Below are 23,632 nucleotides of genomic sequence, written 5' to 3' on the forward strand. Positions count from 1 at the left end.
GAGCTTCAACTTTTTTAGTAATTTGAGCTACAGTAGCTCTTTTATTGGATTACACTTCGTGGACCACATTTTCCCTCCCCATGCATCAATGAACCTTGGTCTCCTATTACCCATTTGCTGGTTTACTGGTTTTCCTTCCTTGGACCACTTTTGGTAGGTCCTGAGCACTGTAGAACGGGAACATCCCACAAGTGCTGCAGTTTCGGAGTTGCTCTGACTTAGTCATCTAGCCATTACAATTAGGCCCTTGTCAAAGTTGCACAGATACTTAAACTTTTATCTGCCTTCAATACATCAACATAACTAATAGATCTCACTCACTTTCAGATGCCACTGTAACAGAATAATCAATCTTATACCTGTCAAGGTCATAATGTTATGGCTGATCGGTGTATGTAGATAGTCTACTCTTCCCATTTGTCTTCAGGAGACCTACCAGTATATGCTACCACACTGAACATCTGTGCTCAGGTCCTCCTTCTGCTCAGGATATAGACAGTTCACTGGACCAGTGATATTTGATGTCTAATGATGATATAATTTTATATTGGCCATGTTGTCACATCATTATTTTATTTTTCACATTTCACTCCACATTCTTATGTGACAGGATCACTCATATAACACAAAGATAAAGCATTCTTGAATTTGATTTAATGATTTGACATATATACACAAAGGCATATAAACAAAGATTTATTTTTTTTTGCATGCATAAAGTTACTGATATATTACATACCTATAGTCAGTAAAATGTGTTTATAACCTTTTACACTTTTTATCTTTGTTATTACAAAATAGAGCAGTAAAAATCAAAAAATCATAAGACAGCTTTTTTACTACTTACCTTAGCTACAGTATTATCATGGCTATTAACTGATTCATGTCACTATCTACTCAGTTTTGGATACACTATCTACAGTCCCTGAACAGCAGAACTTCAGTTCTGGATCGCCCCACAATTACCCTCACTGTTAGCTATAGATCAGAATGTACTGTCTGCCTAAAGCTGGCCATAAATGGGTAGAATTTCAAATGAAAATTCTTAGGAAAAGGAGGTTCTAAGAAAGTTTGTTCATTTTTCTAATCATCAGTTGACATTTGTTTTCAACTGCAGTGAGAAGAAAATTCAAAGGGGCAGGATGGAAAGTTTTTCTCAAACAAATTTCTAACAGTGTATGTGGTTTACATTCGGCAAAGTCGATTCATTCCAAAATCAAATATTAACAGCAAGCAAAATCTTTTGAACGATATTTGAATGTTCTGAGAATTTTCATATAGCTTTTTCTAAGAATTTCCGTACAAAATTCTATCCCATCTATATCCAGCTTAACACAGGCTACAAAAGAAGCCAAAGTTTTAGAAAGTCACCATACAAAATCATCTGCACCTAAAAAGATATACTTTTTTTTCAGAAAATAGGTAGTTATATATATTTTTTGTAGTTTGACTGTACTGCTAAGAGATGAGATTTTAGTGTTTGAAAGGAAAACCTATCTTGGGAAAAACAGAATGGCTGCCATTGTTGACCTCTCTTCCTAAAATACTAGTTGCTAGGCTTTTTCAAGGGATCAGAAATTACAGTCTCCACATTTATTTCATGGAAGTTGTACTTTGAAGTTTATCTCTTTAGAATAGATTATTACAATGTGCCTGGCCTAAAATGTTTCCAGGATAACACAAACATGCTCCACTAGTTTAGGCCAGGCTAGGTTCACATCAATTGGGTTTATATTTGATTAAAAATTAAAAATGCCCAGCTTTGGAGGTTGTTCAAATAGATCTCTCCAATCTGCTGACAGCAGATTAAAGATGCCCAGAACTTTTGGAACTATTTAGCTCTATTAGTGCGCTCCTCCCTCATGCCACAAAACATTGTTCCAGAGCAGCACATCACTTTTACAGGGTAAAAACAGCTTTACTGTACAACACATGCACAGACACTCCACTCAGAGACTTCTCCCTAACACGTGTCATCCCCTACTGTGGCTTGATCATAGAGCACTATCATTTATTGGCAGTAGGGGTTGAAACGCATAAGAAAGAGGTCTCTGAGTAGAGTGCCTGTGCACATGCTGTACAATAAAGCTGATTTTATCATTCAGAAATGATGTTCAACTATGGTGTCATATATTTTTTTCCTTCCAAAATTGGTTCTAGACTGCATGTGGCTGTGACTGTCAATGATATATTGCATGAAAAAAAATTGATACATGAATTTACATGCACTTACATGAATTTTTCATCGTTTTCTGTGAAGGTTTATAGTGAATGTCAGTCAATGCAATGTATAAATTAAAGAACTTGTTTTGTCATGTGGGTACTATTTTAGCCAGCATTGTTTATGTCATGACAGCTTGGCTTAAACATTTGAAGTGACAATGACCCTTACATCCATAACTGCTCTGGTACATTTATCCAAAACCCAGATTTACAGGTGTTATAGAACAGCTGGTCAAGTAGATGCTGAAATTCTAAGGCTTCAGTGCTAATGTTCTGATTTTGGCATTCTTCTAGAAGTTTTCAAATTCACAGTCAAATTCCGTCAGTCTGCAAATAATATACTTCCACTGACGATCCCTGAAAATATAAAAATGTAAAAAGTCATTTGTACTAAACTCTTTAGGAAAAAAAGAAATAATGGTCGTCTAGAAATAAAAATAAGGGCATTTTTACACTAATCCATTTTTGATGGGTTTTGGGGGTACAAAAAAAGAAGAAAAATGCATGAAAATGTATCTCTTTAAATCCTATGGAAATCTTCACACCAAGGCCCTGTGGGTGCAGTACATTTTTAAATACCCTGCATTTTTTCAAAAGTGCACCAAGAATGTATCTTCCATTGATTCATATAGAAAACGCACCAAAAATACATAAAAAATGCACCTGTGGTGCATTTTTGGAGTTACATGTCAACAGGTGTTTGATTGGAGTCAGGAGTTCAGAAAATGCAGCAAAAACATAAAATAACATAATAAACTCTCACATATTTGTTTACTTATCAATGTGCCTTAGGCCATTTGCACAAGGACATAACAATGTACTGATGTGTATACTCAGGATCCTTTTGACAGAAAGATCCTGAGTGAAATGTTCCATAAAGACCTTGTGTAAATGCGCATAAAAGTGCATATGGGTACACAATGGGAATAGAAAAGAATTACTCCCCTTAAAATAATCACATTTTGTTGCTTTGCAGCTCGAAATGGAGGCAGACACAGTTTTTGTTGTATCCGGCTGTATTTACTCAGTGCAACTTAAAACATCCAAGTGAAATATATAACACAAACATGTCAGAAATAAATAAGAACATTCAAAAACAGAATCAGTGAGTTGAAAAAAGTATCACCCCCTTGTGCCAGTATTTTGTTGAACCACCTTTTGCTTTAATTACAACCTTTAGATTGTTGGGATATGTCTGTACTAACTTTTTACATCTGAAATTTGCAATGTTGGCCCACTCCTCTTTGCAGGCTCAAGTTCAGTTAAATTTGATGGTGACCCATTGTGGACTGCAGTCTTAAAGTCATTCCACAGATGTTCAATGGGTTTAAGTCTGGGCTCTGACTAGGCCACCAAGGACATTCACCCTTTTCTCCTTCAACCACTGTGTGGACATTCTTGCTGTGTGCTTTGGGTCATTGTCATGTCAAGAATTTGACAGTATTTTGCCCCATCCATTTTTCCTTCAATGCTCCTATAAAAGCCACACTTATGGAGAATTTGTGATATTGTTGTCATATGCACACAATGACCACTCTTTGTCATAAATTCCTGCAACTGCTTTGAAGACCTACCTTAGAAGGAAGCCCTCCAGTGTGCACTGTCAATGCTGACAGGGCTTCCAACTTCACCCGGTCTTCCATTGGATTTACGGGCTGCAGCTGTTTAAATGGCCAAGCCGCGATGACGTCAGTCCCACGCCAATGCAGGGGAATCATGGCCACGGCACAGCTCTCTCAATGGATGGCACTGGCTTCTAATATAGTAAATATCTCCTAAATGGTGCATGTTTAGCAGATATTTACTTTACCTAAAGGTAAGCCTTATTATATGCATACAGTCAGGTCCATAAATATTGGGACATCGACACAATTCTAACATTTTTGGCTCTATACACCACCACAATAGATTTTAAATGAAACAAACAAGATGTGCTTTAACTGCAGACTGTCAGCTTTAATTTGAGGGTATTTACATCCAAATCAGGTGAACGGTGTAGGAATTACAACAGTTTGCATATGTGCCTCCCACATGTTAAGGGACCAAAAGTAATGGGACAGAATAATCATAAATCAAACTTTCACTTTTTAATACTTGGTTGCAAATCCTTTGCAGTCAATTACAGCCTGAAGTCTAGAACGCATAGACATCACCAGACGCTGGGTTTCATCCCTGGTGATGCTCTGCCAGGCCTCTACTGCAACTGTCTTCAGTTCCTGTTTGTTCTTAGGGAATTTTCCCTTCAGTTTTGTCTTCAGCAAGTGAAATGCATGCTCAATCGGATTCAGGTCAGGTGATTGACTTGACCATTGCATAACATTCCACTTCTTTCCCTTAAAGTCTGCAGTTAAAGCAAATCTTGTTCGTTTCATTTAAAATCCATTGTGGTGGTGTATAGAGCCAAAAATGTTAGAATTGTGTCGATGTCCCAATATTTATGGACCTGACTGTATCTGTAGGTAAAAGTAAACAAGGGGGGGTGGATTTGCTACCACTTTAGGCTTTTCTAATGCCAGTGTTTGTGTGTGTGAAATATGTCAGCTTGCACACCGCCCTATAGCAGAAATACCACGGGTGCGCAAAAAATATATATATACATGATTTTGCAGTTCCAGGTAGGGGGCGCATGTGCACCGCGTGCCCTACCCACGTCGCCATTCACGGCCTCGTCTGTAAATCACCGGGTCCCGGCCGGTGATTCCCCGCCTGCACCCAGTGATCACAGAGTATCACAGACGGGGTAGAGACCTGTGTACAAACAACACACATCTCTCCCCTGTCAGCTCATGCACACCGCTTTGCATGGCTCTGCATAGCAGAGCCATACAAAGCAGTGTGCTTACAGTGAAACACACACAGCCCACATAGTAAAACATCACAAAGTTAACTCTTTGAGCACCCCACGTGTTAACCTCTTCCTGCCCAGTGCCATTAGTACAGTGTCAGTGCTTTTTATTAGCACTGATCACTGTATTGGTGTCACTGGGGATGTCAGTGACACCAAGTCAGTTCCCCCCAGTGTCAGAATGACCACTGCAGTCCCACAGTCTCGCTATAAGTCGCTGATCGCTGCCATTACTATTAAAAAAACAAAACAATTCCAATATAAATACCGCCATTTGTAGACGCTATAACTTTCACGTAAACCAATTAATTTAAACGTATTGGGATTTTTTTGTAGCAAACACATGTAGCAGAATACATTTTGGCCTAAATTTATGACGAAATTAGATTTTTAAAAATTTTTTTACTTGACATGTTTAATAGCAAAATTTAAAAAATATAGGGGTTTTTTTTTCAAAATTGTCGGTCATGTTTTGTTTATAGTGCAAAACATAACCGCAGAGGCGTTCAAATACCACCAAAAGAAAGCTCTACTTGTGGGGAAAAAAGGGTGTAAATTTCATCTGGGTGCAGAATTGCATGATCACGCAAATGTCAGTTAAAATAACGTAGTGCCATATAGCAAAAAATGGCCTGGTCAGGAAGGGGGTAAATCCTCTGGAGGGAACGTGCCTAATTCTTACAGAGAAGGTTTTCAGTTTCTTTACTGATTCCAAAGACAGATTATAAATTGTCATTGAAATTAGAATTTCTCTAAAGTGTACAGAAGGTAAAAACAACATTTTATTGAATCCCTAGATAAGCATAAGCAGAAGAAGGAATCCATTTTATTCTCTGATTCAATATACAGTATATGACATCCTGTAACCTCTTATCTATGTTAATATTGATGTAACTAACATTTCCCTGAAATAATAACACATTCGATTATGTCACACTGTCTATTAAGACTTTTTAAGCCTTTTTAAAGGAAATCCCCACTTTTGCTTGAATAAAGAAATAACAAATATAAGTGCTACCAATTGCATAAGTGATAATAGAATTTGTAGGCTGTTTTGCAATAAAATATTATTAAAAATTACCTTTACTATGTTTAAATACTTTCTGTGCTCATTTGATTGGTTCACTACATTTTTCTTTAATTTTCTTCTTGTTGAAACTCTGGGGTTGATCATATACTGTACACTGCTCAAAGTTAAAAATTATAAATTAAAGGAACACTTTTTAATCAGAGTATAGCATCAAATAAATTAAACTCCTGGGATATTAATCTGGTCAGTTAAGTAGCAGAGGGGGTTGTTAATCAGTGTCAGCTGCATTGGTGTTAATGAAATTAACAACAGGTACACTAAGTGGGCAACAATGAGACGACCCCCAAAACAGGAATGGTTTTAAAGGTGGAGGCCACTGACATTTTTTTCCCTACTCATCTTTTCTGACTGTTTTTCACTTTCATTTGGCTAGGGTCAGTGTCACTACTGGTAACATGAGGCAATACCTGGACTCTACAGAGGTTGCACAGGCAGTCCAACTCCTCCAGGATGGCTCATCAGTACGTGCCATTGCCAGAATGTTTGCTGTCTCCCAGCACAGTCTCAAGATCATGGAGGAGATTCCAGGAGACAGGTAGTTACTCTAGGAGAGCTGGACAGGGCCATAGAAGGTCCCTAACCTATCAGCACGGCCAGTATCTGCTCCTTAGTGCAAGGAGGAACAGGAGGAGCCCTGCCAGACCTCCAGCAGGTCACTGGTGTGAATGTTTTTGACCAAACAATCAGAAACAGACTTCATGAGAGTGGCCTGAGCGCCCAACATCCTCTAGTGGGCCCTGTGCTCACTGCCCGGCATTATAAAACTCAACTGGCATTTGCCGTTAAACACCAAAATTGGCAGGTCCGACAGTGGTACCCTGTGCTTTTCACAGATGAGAGCAAGTTCACCCTGAGCACATGTGACAGACGTGAAAGGGTCTGGAGAAGCCGTGGAAAATGTTATGCTGCCTGTAACATCGTTCAGCATGACCGTTTTGGTGGTCGGTCAGTGATGGTCTGGGGAAGTATATCTATGGAGGGCAGCACAGACCTCTACAGGCTAGACAATGGCACCCTGACTGCAATTAGGTATCGGACCCTTGTCAGACCCTACACTGGTGCAGTGGATACTGGGTTCCTTCTGGTGCGTGACAATGCTCGGCCTCATGTGGCGAGAGTATTCAGGCAGTTTCCAGAGGATGAAGGAATTAATACCATTGAATGGACCCCACGCTCGCCTGACCTAAATCCAATAGAACACCTCTAGGATATCATGTTTTGGTCCATCCGATGCTGCCAGGTTGCACCTCAGACTCTCCAGGAGCTCAGTGGTGCCCTGGCCCAGATTTGGGCGTAAATACCCCAGGACACCATTCATCATTTCATTAGGAGCATGCCCCGATGTTGTCAGGCATGCATACAAGCACATGGGGCCATACAAACTACTGAGTAACATTTTGAGTTGCTGCAATGAAATTTCAGCAAAGTGGACTAACCTGCTGCATATTTTTTACACTTTGTTTGCCGGTGTGTCTTTGAATTCAGTCCTCTGTAGGTTGATAATTTTCATTTCCATCAAACGAATGATGGGGCATCCTTACGTTCCTAACACATTTTTTTGAGTAGTGTGTATATATATATATATATATATATATATATATATATATGGGCAAAGGTTTGTGGACACTTGAGATGAGAAAATCCACCTAGGTTTGATTTACAGCCAGTTTCGCAAAGTGCACTCAAAATTGGGAGAATCCAAAATTTCACCAAAGCCCATTGAAATCTCTGAAGGTAATAAACAAACTATTCCTTTTGTGGGCTAATAAAATAAAAATAAAAAAGAGGCATAGGATGCAGTGGACCAATGGGAAAAAAACAGCAAAGAGAGGGCCTTTTGATGTGGCTTTGAGGTTAGAGTTGAAGATACACAGATCTCTTAAATTACAGGTGTGTGGGATGTGTTAAATATGTACATGGTTTCATGGAACCACATAATGTTCATTGACAGTCCTAGAGAAAGCATAGTTTGGTGGTGCATGTTTGGCTGTAGACTTGAAGACTTTTTATTGTAGTTTTATCAGCAACGTTGTCCTTCAGCTGCTCACCCCAGATATGTCTGGGCTTGGGGAAAGTTTAAAAAGCTTCCTAAATGCCAAGCCTTTTTCCTCCCCTCCAGCCCCCGCGACCTTCCTCTTCCTGTAGCCAATAATGGTGGCACAGCACTAGCACACATGCAGAAGCCATGTTCTCTCCAAACTGGGTCCCCACAGCTCAGCAGTGTTGGCCTTTTTCAATCTATGTGCTGCCGACAGTACCCTTCTAAACAGCAGTCTCTGCTTGCAAGCAAATAAGCTTTTGCTGTAGATTTTATTTACTTTTAAATGATGGATGGCCTTAAAAAAAATGAGATAGGACAACACACTTTTAGACTAAATAGGCCTCAAATTCAGAGACCCATGGCTTGAGGTTTGCTGCAATAAAATGGATAGCTTTGCACCTGTGACACAGCTACTAAAAAAATCCCAGTGAAAGGACTTTTAGATTGAATAGACTTCAAAGACATGTGGTAGGTGTTTCCCTGCAAAAATGTATATAATTTTGCAGCCTAAACATAGCTACAAAAATTCCTAGTGCGAGAACAACTCACTTTTTACTAAATGGGCCTCAAGTTTATAAACACAAGAAGAATGAGGAGCAGGAGCTGGTCATGGTGGCAGCAATTGAATTGCATTTTTAGTAGGATTGGAAAAAATGTCAGTGGGTATTTTGAAGTCTCATGTAATTGAGGCCTGATGTACAGTATTTTTTTTTTTTTATAAAACTCTGCTAGTCAATGCTGTCTTGGAAAAATGCAGAAGCACTTTTCTGTAATAAGTCCTCCTCTTGTACAGAATGGACATCATACTTGCAGCAGGCCAGGCAAGTATCTCCAGAGCACATTGGGAAAGCTCTGGATAGTTTTGTATCCTTAACACCTAATATTCATGGGATCCTCCATGCTTTTTTATTATATTGATATCAGCCCTGGAACCAATATAGTTAGCGATCATGGGATTCAGACATACACTATGATTGGCCCTCGTAGCCAGTTCTGGCCTCTGTGGCTTGAAAAAATCTGTGCCATGGTGAGGCTGCTGTGCTTGCCAATCTTTGATGTTAACAGCAGTGGAATGTTGGCCACCAGAGGGATCACTACCCCCATCAGGAAACGCAGCAAAGATACATTGTTGAAACATTCTTTCAGTAGTGACAAGAGATCAGCCACTTTGGCCTGTATCAGGGATCCAACAGACTGGACACCCAATTGTAGTCCCTCTCCTTGGTCACCCAATCGTGTGAATCCTTGTTTAGATGCTGGAGAATGAAGGACTTCATATGCCACAAATGTCCAGCGTTTGAGGACCTGGTGTCCTCCTCGTCACCGAGGACAATATTGTTCTCTAACTGCCCACCCCAACCATAATGCCTGAAGTTTGTGAAGTGTAAAAAGCCTGTCTGACTTTCTGTAATCTCCCAAGCCTCTCCCTTGGCTTCCTGATGCCTCTGCATTACCAATATGGAAACTGTGGACAGAGGTTTCTGAAGGCCCTGGAATATTATTATTTTATTATTATACAGTATTTATAAAGCGCCAATAGTTCGCTCAGCGCTGTACATTACAAAGGGGGACAGAACATGTGACAGAACAATAGTGCACGGTCTATCAGTCCACACCGTCTGTGCTTACGGAGGGACACTATAGGGTTGGTGTGGCTTATTTCCACCTGATCACTGCTCACCACTTCAGCTGCCTCCTCAGAGAAGGCCAAAACAGTGCAGGCATCTTTGATGAGCAGCCACTGCAGTGAAAAATCTCCAAACTTATTATCCTATACACATAGATACTGGGTGATTGCTTGCTGCTGCTGTAGTCTCTGAAGCCTACTTAGGGTGCAATTCCTGTCTGTGGGGGTGTCATATATAATTTTTTTGGCAGGCAGCTAGTGTTGGCGCTGTGCTTTTGCCAGGAGAGACATGGCCAATTAAGAGGAAAGTGTGTGAAAACCCTATTGGCATCATGAAACATGTCTTGGAATCCAGGGTATTTTAGGAAGAATTGCACTGCAAAGTTTAGTATATGAACCAGGCAAGGCACATGTGTGAGGTTCCCCAGGAGAGGGACAGACAGCAGGTTTGTTCCATTATCACAATACGACTTTGATGCTTTATAACTGGCATGGGGGTAGAGATCACGGAGCTCCCACTAGTTCCCATCAAACAGTGAGTTTGCATCACAAAGTTTAGTGGCATAGCCCATGCTGTATCTATCCCACTCCCAGGTACTCCAAGTTCAACTCAGTGGCTGTTTCCACCAGTTTGTATAGGAGCAATGCCTAACTGTCATGGAGATGCAAGGCATACTCTGCAACATATTTTTCTTCTGCAACAGGATGGGAAACTTGAGGAGCACATCTTGTTTTGGTCACTACTTCCACTGATCTTCCTGTTGCTGAGTCATGTGTTTGTGCACCACAGTAGTATCCGAGCAGGTGTAAGGGTTTCTGCAACACATGTGATTCTCGCAGAGGCTGCAGTTCACAACGCCACAGATGACAGTACACACAGTCAAAAAGGGCCAATCTGCAGAGGAGATTGGACTGACCTTAGGGGTAACAGTGACCTTTGCCGTGTAGCAATGCCACCAGAAATATTTGGAAGGATGTTGCCTGCTGTTCAACAACTTTTTCCCTCAGTGATCTTTTTGCCTCTCTCCTCCTCTCCACGCTATAGCATCCACATGTGGTCTGCCACCTTATCACCCAACACCTTTTCTTCACTGGAGATTACTTCACATTAAGCTTCAACTGCTGCATATTCTCCATTTGTAGCTGCTCCCTGCCTGTTGTTTCCTGCCTCTAGCTTGACTGAGCCACCTTCTTCTTTTGTGTTCATTCCACTAAACTGTGAGATCCAGCTTAAACATAAGATGGCTCCAAACCTAAATTAGACCTATTAGACACCTGACCATCAGACCTACACTTTATGGTCAAAAATATGTGGACACAGCTTCAAATTATTGAGTTCAGATGTTTCTAGTTTAAAGTACTGTTTATGCTACAGCATACAAAGGCATTTAAAACCTTGTGCAGCAGTTTAAGGAAGACCCCTTTCTGTGCTAGCATGATTGTGGCCCTTTGCACAAAACCAAGTACATAAAGATATGGTTTGGTGGGAAAGAACTTGAGTTGCACAGAGCACTGACCTTAATCATAGTTAGCACCTTTTGCATGAAATGGTATGCGAACTGCAATATCAGACCTTGTTCAAGATCAGTGCCTGACCTCTCATATGCTTCTTTGGCTGAATTGGCACAAATTCCCACAGACACTTTGCTGAAAGCCTTCCCAAAAGAAAGGAGGCTGGCTTGGCTGCAAAGACGGTTTGGGAATTACATGTTCAACAAGCTCAAAAAAGTGTGATGGGTAGGTGTATACAACTTTTGACCATATACCAGGGAATTCATAAAGAGTGTCTAAGATAGGCCAGGGATGTAGTAAACTGTGAGTCAGTAACTGTATTCCCTGACTGTGTCTGCCTTAAAGTGATGAATATGTTCAGATTAGTTGTAGTACCCATTTTATCCCTGCTCCTTGCACTGTCTTAGTAAATATCTGGACAGTATGCTTGCTCAATAGCTAGTTTTGTTTTAGAATACTATTTTGAAAATTACAAATAAGGTATTATTGGAATAGCCGCTGTGTGTAAGAGACTGATCTAACCTCTCCACTCCAGAAAAGGTTGTGGTTGCCCCTCTGATGTAGTAGCCATGAGAATACAGAACCATGTCCACCTCTTCTCCATAATGTCCAGGATAGTCTTGGGTTAACCTGTAAACATAAAATATTATTTAAATATATTATTTTTTATTAAAAAATATGAAAATGTGTAGTGTTTTTTTTACTATATACTTTCTTCAGTTATTTATGTTGTTCAGACCTATAAAAAACATTGTTTAAAATTTTTTATTTTTAATCCAGGTAATTATAAAATGTTGCAAATATATATAATTTATGAATTGAAGCCAGCAAGTGGTGAGCTCCAAGCAACACCTCCAATTTTCTGGGCCTCTTTTTAAGTGTTTTTATTGTCATAATTTAAAGTCATTTATCCATTTTCACATTGAATTTAAATTATTTATAGCCTGCTCCTCTTAATTTGAATAATCTTGAAGTTATTTAAAAAAAACTTGCTTTTTGAAGAATCATATACATTTACTTTCTTGAAATCACTATGTCCTATGAGTAGGTACTGCTGTGTCACATATTTCGCAAGCTCGCCTTAGATCTTCCTCCCAGCACAGGAAGTGGGAAGCAGCAGAAGAACTTTAGCTTGCCTCAGCAGCCAGGGTAGAATATGATTGGCTGGCGGGAGTTAGGACCACCCACCAGAATCAAAGAGCAGGGGAGAGCCACCAGTCAGAGAGTGAGACTGGGAGATGCATTGTGTAGGTTGTGCATTGGGGAGAAGGGTAGAATAGGAGCTGAGCAGTGCAATGTGCCATGAAGGGAGAGTTTGTGGAATTTCCCGGACACTAGCCAGAGGAAAGTACAGGCTTGAGAAGAAGGCCTAGAACATTGCAGGCTTGGATTGCTGAGGCCATTAGTAACAGAGTGGTCTATTCTTCATCTGCCTCCATCCTATCTGGAGGAGCAGCCATTTGAGGCCAGACTGCACCCAGAATGAAAGATGTTGGAGTGATGAGCAGTCTTTGGCCTCCCGGTCTGTGAGATAAATTGTGCATTCACCTGCTAGGAACATTACTGCATGTGAAAGTGGTGGAGCTAATTTAAAAGGGGTTGCTTCATCCATTATTGTAACTACTTTTGGAAACGTTAGAAGATACCCTTTTTCTCAACCTGCTTTAAAAGGTATGTGCTATGTTGATTCCTCTTATTGCTTTTTGCAGTGTCCATCTTCACTCTCCCACTGTACTTTGACAAGGCCCTTTAGTGGCTATAAAGGAGAATGAACACCAACATAATTTACCTCTTTGTGTTATTGTGTTGTATCTCCAATGTTCAATTACTGTATTTGAGTATTTTCAACCACTTCTTTTCCTCAATGCTTGTTGGCAGTTTTAATAAAGCCCATTTATCACCACTGGTGTGTTGGTGTGTTATTGGGTTTGTCCAAAAGGTGGGTCATAACTAGAAACAGTAGAAGAACCCAGGGCCAAAACTTGGGGTGGTGGTGGGGGGGCAGTTGCCCCATGCACCGCATTGAGAGGAACACCACTGCTGACAGTAGTAGTGACAGTGGCATCACTACTCCTGTCAGCAAAGCACTTGGAGCAAGGAGGAGAGAGCCGGGAGGAGGTGCAGACTGTGCGTAGTTGCCAACAGTATCACTTGTTAGCTGCTCGGCCCTGGATTTTTTAAGGCACAGACTGTTACAGCTGCCAACTACTTTCCCCTTCCTCCCTCTTCACCTCTGTGCTTGAGTAAAAGGCTCTGCATGGAGAACACAGCTGCTGGGGAGAATGGTGGGGCATTCTTCCCTGCCAGAGAGAGAGAGGCATGGGCTGTGCCTGCATGGGAGGATGAGTTGAATGGGTGGCTGCTGTCTGGAGCACAGTTTGTTAGTGCAGAGGAGAATCCAGTGTGATCACAGACATCTCTACAGGTCTGATTTTAAATAGTCTGATTTTTAAAAATAGAATTTAAAAACGTGTTGGTTCGAATCCCAACCACGGCACCACCTGCCTGGAGTTTGCCTGTTCTCCCTGTGCCTGTTTGGGTTTCCTCTGAGTACTCCGGTTTCCTCCCACACTACAAAGACATGCTGTTAGGTTAATTAGATCTTGTCTAATTTCCCCTATTATGTGTATGTATGAATGTACGTTAGGGACTTGTACACCCCTTGAGGGTTAGGGACTGATGTGAATGTACAATATACTGTATATGTAAAGCACTGCGTAATTTGACGGCGCTATATAAGTACCTGTTATAAATACAAATAAATAAAGCCTAATTGTGATTTCTTGTCAACATTTAGGTGTTTTTAAATAGTAGTGCAGTGATGAAGGTAGATCATGATGAAATCAATGATTATCATTGTCACTAGGACATTAGGTTGCTATTAGAGATGTCATACGGTCATTATAATGTGTATGAAGATGTGGAAAGTTGCTAAAGTGACATATGCACTGTGAATGTGCCTTTATATACTGTATATTTGTTGGTAATATGAACATGTGGATATTTATTTGGGTTTAATAATATAGTTTATAATAGCTATAATAATTCATCCAAATAAATATGCACATGTTCACATTACCAACAAATAAATATAAAAGTACATTCACAATGCATATGGTCACTTTAGCAACTTTCCATGTCTTCATATGCATTATGATGTTATCTCCAATAGCAACCAGGTTTCCTAATGACAGTAATAATAGATACATGCAGTAGCATTCCCTGAATCCCTTGTAGTTGTCCCAGATCCCTGGTGCTACGATCATTGACATCACAGCAGCATCTCTCCCCAACACTTGTCACCTGTCTCAACAATTAGTACATTTCAGAGCCAAGGAATACTAACCCCATAATTGCCAAGTGTCCCAGATCACCTGGGACAGTCCCATTTTCTAGACAGCTGTCCCACAGCAGCTTTGTCCTGACCTATGTCCCAGAATCCAAGCCATGGAGATGGCTGCAGTACTGTACACCCCTTGGCAATTTAAAGAATAATTCCAAGCATGGCTATATTAAACAAAGTTATATTGTTCCAGCTTGGACCAGAGTAACTTTGTATACTATACATACAGTATAAGCAGCTGATGCCCCAGAGGTTGCAGAGAAAGGGACTAAGAGACTGGGGAATCTGTTCTCAGTCCTTTTCTGTCTCAAAAATGAGGCATCCTAAGGGTTCAAAAACTTTTTTCCCTACCTATATTCATCTTTAAGCATAGGCTCAGACATACTGTATATTTATTAGAAAAACACACGGAAGTATGAGATCTTATCCAGAAAACCAAAATCAGTTTAAGGATCTCATCAACTTCCTTATATTTCCTTCATCTGATATATTGTATTTTGAATTTTGTATGAGGATACTGATTAACTTTTATTGAACATAAATTTGTTTCAGTGACCTCTTGAAATAGCATGTTTTTTTCTAGCAGGAACATATTTTTTTTACAAGTTAACATTCTTAATTTTTATGAGAATTGAGCCCCAGCACATAATAGGACTAGACTCTGTTCCCCTTGCCATTCCTCACTAAGCTTTGGTTCACACTGTACACCGCATGTGAATCGCACAGGAACTGCACCGCATTTCTGGGCAGTTCACATGCAATTCAGTGCAGTGTGATTTGAGCCCTGCATTGCACCAAAGACTGCGCATGCACCTTTTTCACAGTCGTACCGCAATCAGCATGGTTGTTTTGTACCATGCGATCTGGTGCAGGCAAACGCACTGCGTTTGTGACCTGCTTTTGAGGTGTCACTAGCTTTGTATTGACACCTGCAGCAGTTTGCAAGGGAAGTGTTTTGGTATGCAGTATGCACACGGATTGTGGTATTTCCTGCACCACATTAGTGAACCTAGGCTATGAATTAAAAACAGGAAAGCAGTCAACTGGTGAAACCGCAAGAAGCGCATTTACATTCGCAGTCACATTTTATTCCTTTTGGGAAGGTCCTTGGGTGGACCTTGGATGTTTTTTTCCAAATGGTCGATCTCTGTTTCCAGGTATGGACTTTCCAGCTATTAAGTATGTGTTGGAGAAGAGCCACTTCAAAATAAGATGCCTCTTTATAAACTGACAAAGAGAAACAAGGGGTGATTATTAATTTGAAAAAGGACATTGAGTATTTGTATTCAAAGCTTGTCTGAATGTAAGAGGGTCAGCTTGTCAAATTAGGTGTAAGCTCACTAACAGAGCTTGACGTATACTTTTTTCCTCTTAACCCTTTCGCTGCCAGACCCTGTGCTCCACTTTTAAACTCAGGTGGCTGGACCATTTTTGCAATTTTTCCATTGCTTTTTTTATTTTTCCCTTTACAGCTTTCAGAGTTTGTAAAATACCTTCCAAATCATATATTTTCTGAAAGCACATGACCTGTAGAATAAAAATAAGGTGCTACGGATTTTTAAGGCACGGCGATATATATGCGCAAATGTTTATCAAAGCAAAATTTTCTCTAAAAATACACAAAAATCATTATTAGCAGATAAAAACACAGTAGATTTTACAAAATTTCTGGTAAATATAAAAGCTTAAATTGTATTAAGATAATAAATAACAAATATTTGCACATTTTAAATTGTGCCTTTTTGCAAAATGGTGAAAATCACACATGGAAATGTAAAGATTCGAATTTCTCAAAAAATTTGGAGGTTTCCTTGTTCACTTACAGCTTTTAGAGTTTGTAAAATACCCCCCAAATTATATATTTTCTGAAAGCACATGACCAGTGGAATAAAAAGAAGATGCTACAGATTTTTAAGGACCTGCAATATTTGCGCAAATCTTTAACAAAAAATAATTTTGCTAAAAATACACTAAAATCATTGTTAGCAGATAAAACCACAGCAAATTTTACAAAATTCCTGCTAAATTCCTACTAAATGTAAAAGCTTAACCTGTATTGAGTTAATAACAAATATTTGTAAATTTTAAGTTGTGCCTTTTTGCAAAAAGGTAAAAATCGAGTGTACGCACAAATGTAAATATCCAAATTTCTAAAAAAATCTGAAGGTTTTCATTTTTCACTTACAGCTTTCAGGGTTTGTAAAAGATCCTCAAACCACATATTTTCTGGCATCACACCGCTACAACCACTTGCAGTACAATGACGTACTAGGTATTTGATTGTGTGGAAAGGGGTTAAATGCTGTGGCCGTGATGTTTTGCTGCGCGCCCGCAGTAGAGTTGACATGATTTGTAGCAATGCCACTTTACACATTCAAATCTGAGGAAGCGCCGCAAAGGCCCTGTAACTGCGTGCAATGCATATGGTTTCGATGCATTTGTCAGCAAAAATGAAGTTAAAACAGGCTGCTTCCTCAATGCCTATCAGTAGCCTCAGGAGCATGATCCAAATGTGAATCAGGCTTCAGCAGCAAGGCAGATTTAGATGCAAGTTTTTTATTTTTACTATTTTTTACTATTGTATTTTATATTTTTTTAAATATTTTTACTTTTTTTTGGGGGGGGGTTGAAAGGAAATCGGGGGTAACTCATTCGTACACTTCTGCGTAGAAACCAAACAGTTTAAAGGCTGGGGTTAGAAACTGATTGCTTACCATGCACTGGTGCACGAGATTCTGAGTGTACCAGTTTTAGTAAAAAAAAAACCCCAGTGTGCCTCCAAGCAAAGGAAAGGAAGAGCCAAGATTGCCAGTGGGGGAGGGAAAAGAGGAGGATCAGGGCCGCTCTGTGCAATACTACTACACAGAGCAGGTGAGTATAGCATGTTTGTTTTAATTTTTTTTTTAATTACTTTAGTATACACCTGTATATTCAGGCCCTGGAGAATCCTATAAGCAACATTTTGTTGCCTAATTGCTAGTTTGTATTCCCCAGATAAAAAAAAATGTGGTGTTTCAGCTGGATCTGTTCAATCTACAATCTTCAACAGTGCCTCCAAAAACACAAATGTATAGCAGCACTTTGTGCCCTGTCTGTTTTTGTTCTCATTAAACAGGTCTCACTGACCTAAAAAATCTGAATCTCTCTCTGCTCTCAGCAAGTCTACAGTGTATTAAATGGTTCAGAAAAGAAGATTTCTAAATTTCTATGTACTTACCAGCAGCCATATGAGCATCTTTTACTGTAACGGCAGCAGTAAAATTGCCATTCCCTGTCCAGTACTGATTCAAAGTACTGACTCTGAATTCCTGCCACCAAGCCATTGTTAGAACATGTCTGATACCTGAAAATGAAAAATAACAGGATAATAAATACAGGGTCATTTTTCACTTTTTTTCGTGTCACATGGTATGAATGTTATAATGCTATCCCTAATGCTTCACAATTCCAAAGCAGCCATTCAGTACTCCATTTTTATGGAAGACAGACAGTGGAAGCTTTCAGTAATGAGCATAGAAATACTTGTTAATAAAGCTCTCAGTTTGTGTATGATTGTCAGGAATCAACAGCAGGGATGGCCAGATCTGTGTGGCTACACTCAGGAAACATGGAACCAGACTGTGTGTGCTTTAAAGTGAGATTTATTTACAGTGAAACAAAATCAAACCAAATACCAACACACAGCAAAAATATATAAGTGAACAGTGCCAGAATACCTGACTAATAACTAACAAACAGAAAGCCTAACTAAAAACTAAATATATATTTAACACCCTGCCGTGATACTGCTTGCAGGATATTAAATGGACACAAGATGGCAGTGTCCTGCAGCCCAATTGTACAAATCCTGTTGCAAAGCTTTGTGGGATTTGTAGGCTGACTGCAGGGCTCTGCTGTTTGACAGTGGACTAACAAACATTTCCCAGCAGAGCTGGCGTGTGGTCAGAGGCAAATAAATACAAAAGCTCGGGAACCCAGGACAAGAAGTGAGGGGTGAGAGCTGGAGAACAGATGTGGAGAAGTACATGTGGGATATCGGAGGACAGGGGCAGGCTAGTGAAGGGAGAAGGAGCAATTGGTGACCACTGACACCGCTGATGAGTCTGGTGAGCTCTCCTGCGGACCAGTGGTCCAGAGTCGTGCTGTCCGGAGTGATTTCTGAAGGAGGCACTGAAGGAACTCTGGGGGCCCCCATCTGCAGAGAGACCATCAACTACCTGACCAATTCCATGGATCGGGTGAGTCTATTTTATGGTTGCAGCCAGAGGGTTCCTCTGACTACAGCTTTAAGGTGGTGTCAGCAGGGGCTGGGCTTTCAGAGTGGGGCCAGGTAAGACAGGGAACCCAAAAATATATTCATAAATGGCCAAATCTAGAATTAGATCGATCACAATCCACTAGACAATATGATCATGAGCTTGTAGCGGTTTAGTGTGGAACTCGATATAGTTGAATTGATCTATACCTAATAACCTACTAATCAGCATAAAGTAAAAGCATTAATGGGTAGTATTGCAATACCTTTCCTGTGTACTATACTGCCAGAGTGCACCCTAATAATGACTATGCTAAGACCTTGCTCAGTCTTTACAGTGGTGCACATAAACACAGTCCCAGAAAAGTCTGCATGTAGTGGTAAAGGCTGCTAGTCAAATGTCCAGTCCCTGGGTGCTCAGTCTGTACTAGCAACAGGTCAATGGCATAAATGCCCTCTTAACATGTCCCAGTGATGCAGCCACAATTTTCTGACTGTTCAAACATTCTCTGGACCTGCTTGAAGTAGCTCTGGTACTCAGCCCACCGGTATACAATGCTCTGGTCTCTCTGCAACAAGAGTCTGTGTCCTGTCAGTAGCGCAGTCATCAACTTTTGTGCAGTCATATTTGTGCTCTCTGGTCCTCAGCACACAGGACCCTGATCATGTGAGTGTAGACCCAGGTAGGCAGATGTGCTCACTCTGGTCCCCTTGTGGTAAAGATTAAGCTCCTTGGTCTGCAGCACAGGAAATACAACCTTCCCTTTTCATTCTTACTGTCTCCTTGTGGGTACTGTAATTCAATGGTCCATAGTATTCCACAGCATGGCTCCCATTCTGGACTACAACTCCCACAATCCAATGCGGATACATACAAGTCTATGGAGCTCCCTTGGCTTGTCTGCTCCTCCTGCTGGTGGGAGGCAGACAGTGTTGCTAGATCCAGCATGCCAGTTCAGTAAGGGCATAAAGAGCAGCTGCAGCATTATGTTCTAATTTGCTCTCTATTTAGCCAAGCATCTGGTTACATTAAAATTTGCTGTGTAAGAAAAACTTTATGCACATGAGGTGTATGCCAGGTTTGTTGCCCTTCCTTTACTATTTACATTGGCCAAACTATCATTTATCTGCTCCTCCTCTCTCCTTGTCCATTTACAGAGCATATTGCATTCTGTTAACCATTCGCAAAATAACAATCATCTGTAAATGGAAAATTGGAGTAGAGGGGTGGATAAATGGGTGAGCAGCTCTCATAATCACAGAACTGGAAGTATGGCATAAGTTATACTATCTGGCATGAATTAAAAATTACATAGCAGCAGGGGCTGACTGACAACTCATGGGGCCCCTGGGCAATAGTGGATCATGGAGCCCCTTTGTCCTTGCCCAAACTCAAAAAAGCCTATGAAAAAGGTACCAGGGGCATCTCATGGGGCCCCCTACTGACCCCAGGCCCAAGTTTCCAAATGGTCAGTCCACCCCTGGTTAGCAGCAATCCTGAAAGTGGCACACTCCTTATTTTTTTACTACAAGTACTTATATAGCGCTGTCAATTTATGCAGTGCTTTACATATATATTGTACATTCACATCAGTCCCTAACCCTCAAGGGGTGTACAATCTAAGATCCCTAACTCACATCCATACATACACATATTAGGGCCAATTTAGACAGGAGCCAATTAACCTACCAGCATGTCTTTGGAGAGTGGGAGGAAACCGGAGTACCCAGATGAAACCCACGCAGGCACAGGGAGAACATGCAAACTCCGGGCAGGTGGTGCCACCATTGGGATTTGAACCAGTGATCCTAGTACTGCCAGGCGGAAGTGCTAACCATTTAGCCACTGTGCTGTGAGTACACTTTTTTTATACAGCTGATTTTAAGAAAAAAATAGTTGTGTGGAATAGTTGTGTGGAATTCCTCTTTAAAGTTAAGGCAAAGGGTTAGGTATTTAAGGTATGATAATTGTGGAGGGTTAAGTTTCAGGGGTAATATAAAAAGAAACCATAATAGTTTTTGGTCATTTCTCATTTATAATTTATATATTGTATATCTTTATATTTATTCTTTATTATCTGTAAGCAATTTTGATTTAAAAAAATAAAAATGTAATACATTACAAAGGGTTTTCAGATCACTTGGATTATCCAAAGCTGAACAGCTTGCTTTGCAGCTCTCTTTGTTTGATAGAAACCTCAGACTAATTTCTCTGATAAAACCCACATTTTTGGACTGATTTCAGTTTTGTAAACATAGCTAGAAATATAATCATGCAAAGGATGTGGAAATGAGGCTAGAGCTCTACCTATTGGCTGATCAGAACACTTTATAATATGGCTATGCAATCTCATATTTGCCACACTGAAATGAAGATTTAAACAAATTGAATCTCTTAGTCCTGGCTGTGGTACAAAACCACTATACATTTCCTTTAAGTGGTATCTATCGGTTTCCAATCAGAATATCAATCAAATAAAGAGCCAGCAAAACATTTGGTTCTGAGGGGGTTATTAGAGCTGAGGGACCTATCATGTGCACTAATCACAAGTGCCTGACTATGCCCTCCCTTTCTGCCCACCTCCTCCATTCATAGAAACTGTACTATAGGTTCTATGAATGGAACAGGATCAATGAATAGAGGAGACAGACCTTTCATTCATCCATCTGCCAACCATTCATGGAAGTTATAGTACAGCTTCTATGAATGGAGGTGGTGGATGTAAAGGACGGGCATAGCTGGCACGCTTGATGAGTGCATATGACAGGTCCATAAGTTCAATTAACCCCTGCTGCACCAGAAGATAATGGCAGCGGGGGGGGATCAGATAGTATTTTCTTTCACACATACATATATTTGCCAGCTCTTTATTTGAATAATATAATGATTGAAAACGCACAGGTTACACTTAAAGGGATTGCATATTGGTTTTGTACATGTTTTTTTCTTTGTTTATTACAGTCAGGACTAAATAGTTGCATTTTTACAAATATTTATTTTAGTGTGGTAAATATTAACGTGGTGGTGAACACTGCTTCCTCACTTGTATGGAAAGGTAAGCTTATACTAAAGCTCACCTTTAGGTACAAGGAATATCTCCTAAATGTGCACTGTTTAGGAAATATTCACTACTTCTGCAGTCTATGACTGCATGCCATCCCTTCAGAGAGCTGTGCCACGGCCATGGCTCCTGTGCTAATGAGTTGGAGTGATGTCATCATGACTCGGCCATTCAAATGGCTGGAGCCCACAAACCTGGAAAGAAGACTGGGTGAAAATTGAAGCCCTATCAGCATTAGTATTTGGCTGCATGTTCCAGTCGAACGTAAGTTCAACTCGAACATGGGCCGTTTGTGTGTCCGTACAGTTCAGCGGGCTGTTTGCCCACTGTGCCCCACAATGCACTGCACCCTGACAGTGCATTGTGATTGGCCAAAGCCTTGCACTTGACAACAGGTCAGGTGCAAGACTTTGGCCAATCACAGGGAATAATGATGTCACAAGGGGGCAGGGGTGATCCTGCCTGCTTGTGACGTCATAACCCTATTTCGGAACTGTCATCATGGCACAGCTGTCAGACGGCGGGAGCCAGCGTTCAGGACAGAGCTGATTTTTTTTTTTTTTTTTCAAGTTGGCGGTGGCAGCGGGCATGGTGATTGACATTGGATCTACTTTGGGGGACATTTTTAACATTTTTATTGTTAATAAAGGGCTTGTCAAAGACTGTCTCCTGTCTTTTTCTACATTAAACTTTTTTTGTGAAAGGGGTACTGCATACTCATTCACATGGGGGGGGCAGGATCTGGGAGCCCCCTTGTTAAAGGGTCTTCAAGACTCCAATAAGTCCCCCCGCAGACCCCACAATCACCAGCCAGAGTTGTGGGGAAGAGTCCCTTGTCCCCATCAACATAGGGGCAAAGTGCTTTGGGGGGCCCCCTGCCCCAAAGCACCTCCCATGTAGGCTGGAATGGTTCAGGGGGGCGCTCGCTCACCCCCCCCCTTTCCTGACCCGCCAGGCTGCATGCTCAGATAACTGTCTGGTATGAATTTTGCCCCCTCACCATTTTTTTTTTAATTTTGGCTTGGGGGTTCCCCTCAAAATCCGTACTAGACCTGAAGGGCTTAGTATGGATGGGGAGGGGGTGGGCTCACACCTTTTTAAAAAGGTTCTTTTGACATTTAGCTGTCAGCAGAAAACCCCTCTGACAGCTGAAACATCAATGAATATTTCACTACTAAAATACTGCATGACTTAATAATATAACAGTATTTTAGTAACTGAGCAGAATCTTACCGTATACTCAGATGCAGTAAGATACCACTCAGTAAATTGTCCCTGTTCAAAGTTTGCGGTTGAACTTTCGGTAGGTTTGAATGTTCGATCGTGATCCAAACAGGGGGTGTTCAGCCCATCACTAGTCAGCAGTGACAGTATGCCACTAGAGGGTTTCATTTTATGATGCATACTAGCACTTTATACCATTACCTTGCAGGGGAAAAAAATTTTTTGCAACTTTGCTACCACTTTAAATATTGCATATTCGTATTATGCAGTCTTCTGATCAGTAACTTACACTTTAGGTTTTAGGGGAGAAATGTGAACCTCTAACAAGTGTTTAAACATAGATCTAATTGCAAAACTGAAAAATGAAGGAAAGCAGAAAACTATTGCAAACCTTCTTAATTAGACTGGAA

At 40.6% G+C, this 23,632-nt stretch overlaps 1 protein-coding gene across 1 annotated transcript in view; it reads right to left on the reverse strand.

Annotated features, from left to right (window-relative positions):
* Positions 1 to 632: 632 nt before the first annotated feature.
* The window catches only part of DPT (dermatopontin), a 53,699-nt gene continuing 30,699 nt past the window's right edge, over positions 633 to 23,632 (reverse strand). Inside the window, exons 2-4 of the mRNA XM_089668251.1 lie at positions 17,899 to 18,024; positions 11,861 to 11,968; positions 633 to 2,580 (exon numbers count right to left, since the gene is read on the reverse strand). Of these exons, the coding sequence (XP_089524377.1) occupies positions 2,514 to 2,580; positions 11,861 to 11,968; positions 17,899 to 18,024 (301 nt within the window). The 3' untranslated portion in view covers positions 633 to 2,513. The remainder of the gene's footprint in view (positions 2,581 to 11,860; positions 11,969 to 17,898; positions 18,025 to 23,632) is intronic.

The sequence above is a fragment of the Staurois parvus genome, unplaced genomic scaffold (genome assembly GCF_062004578.1).
Source record: "Staurois parvus isolate SC_StPar_1 unplaced genomic scaffold, SC_StPar_1.0 ptg000056l, whole genome shotgun sequence".
In the NCBI taxonomy this organism is placed as follows: Eukaryota; Metazoa; Chordata; class Amphibia; order Anura; family Ranidae; genus Staurois; species Staurois parvus.